The following is a 6,000-nucleotide window of genomic DNA, read 5'->3' on the forward strand; positions in this document are numbered from 1 at the left end:
TTTTAAAACAGTCTAAACAACTTGTTTATCCACTCGATTTGCCTGTCTATTTGTGCCGAGTGAACCTGTAGTCTTGTAACATTACAGTTTAACCGAGCATTAATTTTAGAATAGAAAATAAAATTATTCTATTCTATAATTATTGCTCGATAACATTGGGGCTTTTCGTGTTTTTACTGGACTACTAGTATTAGGAATAATGAGGCCTGGACCGTACCCCCACCATGCAATGCGTGTCACTGCACGCGAGTATTACTCGATATTTACCAAATTTAGACGTTACGCTTGTTACAAAAATTGAAAGATTCGCGTATTGTTCCGCACGTTATAAATTTGCAGCCNTATGAATTCCATGTTGTACGAGTCACTTAGATTTTACAAATACGTGAGCCGTTCACAGCCCGGCACACGTATTTGTAAAATCTAAGTGGCTCGTACAACATGGAATTCATATAAAACGGAAAAATCAACAGTGTTATAGGGGGGGTCGACTGTACTAGAAAACACATCTGATTGTTTACGATTAATTACCACTATATTAGTAAATTTTTAGAGAAAATCACAGAAAATTTTGTTATATTTTGAAGTAACTCAAATCTCGATCTATGTAAATACATGAATAAAAATTCAATGGCAACACGTTACTTCATATTAACCATTAATACCAAAACAAAGTAAAATACAGAGTACATTCCATTCTGCATCAGTCTTAGTCACAACTGATACACTGGTAAATGGTTTAAGAAGCTTTTACTGGAATGTCTGGCAATCGAACAAGATGGTGGAAGAAAACAGAGCCATATTGGCATTTGCAGGTTTATTTTGTCAAAATAACATTGGGTTAATAAGAACAGTAATAATAATGATGTTAATAATAAATATAACAATGGAGGCAGCCATATTGCTTCATAGAACTCAACATATCCATAGACTGCACGAGTCACTGCACGAACGAACTTGTTGGTGAATATTGGAATATGTCTTAGTACATCGTGGTTCACCAATGCACCGTTTGATGCACACAGAATGTATCCTTGGATAGTGAGGAACAAACTTTGTTTTAATCTAACAATCCACACTGCTAATGCTAGTTTAACTTTCATTTATTGTGTATCACAACTGTTTTCTATTCTTAGTAGAATTGTCAACAAGGTTACGAACCTCAACGACATTTCAAACGGTAAGAAGTTAAATTCATTGTAAATTATTAGCCAATACAAACGAGCTAGAGTTAAGCAGCTTGCAGAGAAGTCAAAACGACGCTCGACAAATGCAACAAAATTTGTCTGGTCGATGCAAGAAAATAGCCACAAAACAAATTTAGAAAAAACGGTCTCGGCATCGAAGTCGACTGCTCCACGACACGAGTTAAATACTTTCCAGACATACAGGTTCGAGCGGATAAAATCATCGAAACGTTGTTAGCCACAGGTTTGCATCTCGCCAACACACCGACCACCCAAAACATTTTTGGTGTCGGGCAGATAAATACTACTATTACAAAGAGAACTCGCAACGGATAACTTCCGCTTTTGCATAAAACTAAACCATACCGAAACTCGGAGGCGCAATTCAATTCGCCGGAACCGCCGTCACAGAAATTACCACGCATCGCTCTCAGACGACACCGACCGGCCACGCGCACCACCCGCCACCCAAATGCAAAACTGCAGACGCGCGACTCACCTTTGCACGTTCTGTTCTCCATTAGGTATCTTCCTCAACTTTTTCTTCTTCAGTATCTTCACCGCCCTTCTACACAACGTCTCGGAATCCAACATCTCTTTAACTTTACCGTAGGAACCTTCACCCAAAACATCACCCATCACATACTTTCCTATCATCTTTGCCTTCTTCTTCTTCGCTTGGTAGATGATATCCTTGGAGTTAACTCTGTGGAAAACCAGAGGACCCTCATCGTCGTTCAGCCAACTGTCCATAGTTTGTGGTATGTGCTCCAAATCGTAGAACGACGGATCATCGATCTTGATGATCGTCTCTTCTCCTTCTTCCATAACTTTAACGTGAAAGTTATGATGATGATTTAGTTCGTCGGGGGTTTATTCTTTATACGAACGTCGAAGAGGATTTCGGATGAGGACGTCTATCGTCAACATCACCCTCGACGCCATTTTACAACCCGGCTAAACTCGACATGCGTACATGTACATTTTACTACCAAAGCAACGACACGTTCTGTACGCTCCTGTAACCGATTATTTATTTATTTATTTTTTTCTTTTCAATTTCTCTTCGTGATTATTTTTTTTCTCGGTCGATTTTTTTTCCCGCCAATTGTGCCACGTTGCCGATGCGCCACGTGAATGTAACTTACATTTTTTTTTTCTTGTCGATTTCGGGGTTTCGCGCCCGTGATACGTCGTGAGATTTATTACGAAAAAAAAACGTTAACGACCGCTTAAATATTTGACTTTTTTCGATTTTATTGACTAGTTTACGCCCCTTCTTTGTTTTCCCACATTTTTTTTGGCTTGTAAAATCATAATTCTTTGATTTCGTGTAGAGTCGACCACCCCTATAACACTGTTGATTATTCCGTTTTATATGAATTCCATGTTGTACGAGTCTCTTAGATTTTACAAATACCCGAGCCGTCCATAGCCCTGAACACGTATATGTAAAATCTAAGTGACTCGTACAACATGGAATTCGTATAAAACGGAATAATCAACAGTGTTATAGGGGGGTTGACTGTAATTTATTACAAAAAAGCAGTGAATTTTTTGCATTCATTCACAAGTTTACTCTCTCTCTCTCCTTTCATAAAATTCATTATTTTTCAATTTATTTTACAAAAAAACACACTCATTTATGGGTGTTTTTAATGTTTATGTGGCTTCTTAACATGACTTTTTTTCATTTAGAGTGGTAACATCATTCATAAAATGAAATTTAGAGTGGTTTGCGGCTTTCAATCTGCAAACTAAGCCAATTACCGATTAAAATTTTGTACAAAAAATGTTCAAAAATGATGTAAATAAAGATTTTTATTAATAAAATACAACTTTTACAAGTAATTAAACTCAAAAACATATAGAAAATTGCTTAACAATGTTTGTTTACATACATTTAATATACTAAAAATTACCTTCTTCTACACAAATGAAAGATTTTTTTGACGATTATAAGTCTTAACATTGGTAATTTATGTCGCGCGCCTTGCTCGACAATTAATAAATATAAAAATTCAATTATTTTATTGTGTATATTATTATTTTTTCTACTGTAGAATATTTCTCATATGAATCTGTATGTTGAAAATGTATCATTAATAACTTTCCAATATAAAAATATATTAATTTCAAGTATGCTGGTGTAGATATATCATTAGGAAGCATATAATGTAAGTGATATCAATGAAAGTATCTGCAGCTCATACAATTCAGCAGAATTTTGATTAAAAAATCATATTTAACCTTTGCCAGAAGCAAAAAAATATCTAAAAGATGCTATCTGTTACTTAATTGTCAAGCTTGAGGTATACAGAATTGAGTTTTATGTTATAAATCTATTTGAGATTTGCTTTTGTACAAAGTATGTATGAATAAGATTGCATTCCTGGTCTCCCAGTTAGAGAATATCCAAGTATATAATCACTGAATGTGGATCCGGCCTTGTAATCCAGATTTAACACGACATCCACGTCCGATCCTACGAATGAACCGGATGCGAATCAAATACACTGGACCCACTCCACACTCAATCCAACAGATGACGGATTGTATAAGAATCCAACGCAGACTAGCATCCCAATTTAACACGTGGCAGTTCATTTTAGACAATGGGAAAGAAAGACTTTTTCAACTCCACCTTACAACAGTTGAATATCTGAAAGCTAGTGAAGACTGTTTTAACGGTTCCAATTAATTAACGTGGAAGACGACGTCAAGGATAACATGGAAAAATCAAATTTTACATGAAGAATGCAGAGGAAGATACAGATAAGCTTCTAACTAATGTGCACGACAACTTGAGGTTGCATTGTATTTCAGTATTTACGTATGTGTACAATATAGGAACTGTTCTACTTTCAGCACCGGGGTGAATCAACGTTACATTATCTGGAACCTGTGACCGGTGCTCTACACGTATATATTGTATATCGCTTGACAAACGTTTTTGAGCGATCTGTTCGCCCTTCTTCGGGTCGACGATCTTAACAAATAATATACGCTCCATCTGGGTAATTTTCAGTCGACCCGAAGAAGAGCAAACAGATCGCTCGAAAACGTTTATCAAGCGATATACAATATATACGCGTAGAGCACTGGTCACAGGTTTACATATGTGTACATTAACCGGTTGTGATATTCTTTAATGTAAACTACCTTAATTCTGCTTGCTAAAGTTCTTCATACATCTTCATACATACATTGATGAATGTACAAAGAATATGCTGCTACATGATTTGCTACAACAACACGCCACCGTATGATTTGTTACGAAAACATGACGTTACATGATTTTATTCAAGTTCTTCATAGAAGCTGTACGGGCTGGCACGAGAAATAGGGGGGTTGCAAGGTTGTCATGGTTGTCGTTTAATAGAAAAATAACAGTTTCGAGCAACAAAATAATATCTTAACGGTAAACACGTCATCTGTTAAATACATTAGCGAAAGTTAGTTAACTTAGCGAATAACTAAATGATCGATTTTTAAATTCTGCAAGAGTTAGATCGCGCAGTATCGCAGGACGTTGTGTAGCGGCACGTTTGCACCACTCACCGCCCAGCCATGAAGCTGTATATACAAACTAGTAGAGTGACACAATATAAATTTCCAGTTAATAAGTCCCAAAACACTTAAACAACAATCAAACTCTGTACATTTCCAATACCTGTGCTGTTTATAATGAACTGAATCCATGTTTCTCTAGTAAGTTCCCTATAACACGTTAAGAATCTTTCTTCCCCTTCGAAAATACACCTAAAATCTGAAAAATTAGAGTACATCTCGCAATATACTACAAGCTATTGTCATCCTCGTTATTTAAAACACAGGTTTAAACTAAGTAGATATAAAAAGAGGATTGTTTAAGTATATTTAAGTGGTAAATTAGGGGATAAACACGCTCAGAACTCCGCACACACGTAAATTCGCACGATTACAGCGATCGTTAAGGGTGCGTACTATATATAAACACGAATCGTCACACAGCAAGGGGGGGGGTGAAAACAATTGAATATCATCGACCTTACGATCGAAAGAAAACGTATTAAATTAATTACAATCAACGAATTTAACGTGCATTAAAATTACACGCCACATAATTGAGTTTGTTCCGAACAACACCACTAGGGTCCGCGTGTTGTTTACACACAACATTTCGACTTTTTCTTGTGTTATAACCGCGTTTTTTTTTTGTTGTCGTCGTTGTTTTTGTATTGTTTCGAACACACAAATGCTTTAGTTTATGTGTCAAAATACAGTTTAAAGACACCAGAAGATGTCAACTGCGGTATGATGACGTTTTATTAAGTTAACACGTGAAATCGACAATTTTAAATCGAGCATTGTCCTCGTAATTGACATGTTTCTTAAAGTTTGTTGCACGGTAACTGATAAGTTCGGTCCCATGCTGTGTTTGTTGTTATTATAATAATTGAACAACTTGCAATTTAAAATCTAATTAAACTGCATGACAATTCGGTTGTTTTTATTATTGTAATAATTATTAAATCATTTAACCGCTCGATTAATTAATGATCGTTGTATGAAGTGTGTTTTATAACGCTCTTACGCCGCCGAATCTGTTCGGATAATCGAGTTTCGAGCGTTTTTACACGGGAATTTTTAATTGTAATCAGATGAGATGACTAGTTTAATGTGTATTTTATTAATTAGAACTTGTCTGAATTGATTTTTGGATGGCGGGGAGTGGTCTTTTATATTGTTTTATTGGTTAAAGTGTTATATTGAATGGGAGAGAAGGGAAATAAACTGTAATTCATCAAAAAAAAAAAAAGGTTATTTAAAT

The 6,000-nt window shown here is 35.8% G+C and overlaps 2 protein-coding genes across 3 annotated transcripts in view; both read right to left on the reverse strand.

The window, feature by feature from the left end:
* The window catches only part of LOC111633404 (serine/threonine-protein kinase STK11-like), a 44,174-nt gene extending 42,000 nt beyond the window's left edge, over positions 1–2,174 (reverse strand). The window contains exon 1 of the mRNA XM_023377972.1: positions 1,687–2,174. Within this exon, the coding sequence (XP_023233740.1) occupies positions 1,687–2,015 (329 nt within the window). The 5' untranslated portion in view covers positions 2,016–2,174. The remainder of the gene's footprint in view (positions 1–1,686) is intronic.
* Positions 1–6,000, reverse strand: part of LOC111633402 (cysteine protease ATG4C-like) — a 33,156-nt gene that overhangs the window by 1,129 nt on the left and 26,027 nt on the right. The gene's annotated exons all lie outside the window — the stretch shown is intronic.

This window comes from Centruroides sculpturatus, unplaced genomic scaffold, assembly GCF_000671375.1.
Source record: "Centruroides sculpturatus isolate CEXI.00-Female unplaced genomic scaffold, Cexi_2.0 scaffold673, whole genome shotgun sequence".
Lineage (NCBI taxonomy): Eukaryota > Metazoa > Arthropoda > Arachnida > Scorpiones > Buthidae > Centruroides > Centruroides sculpturatus.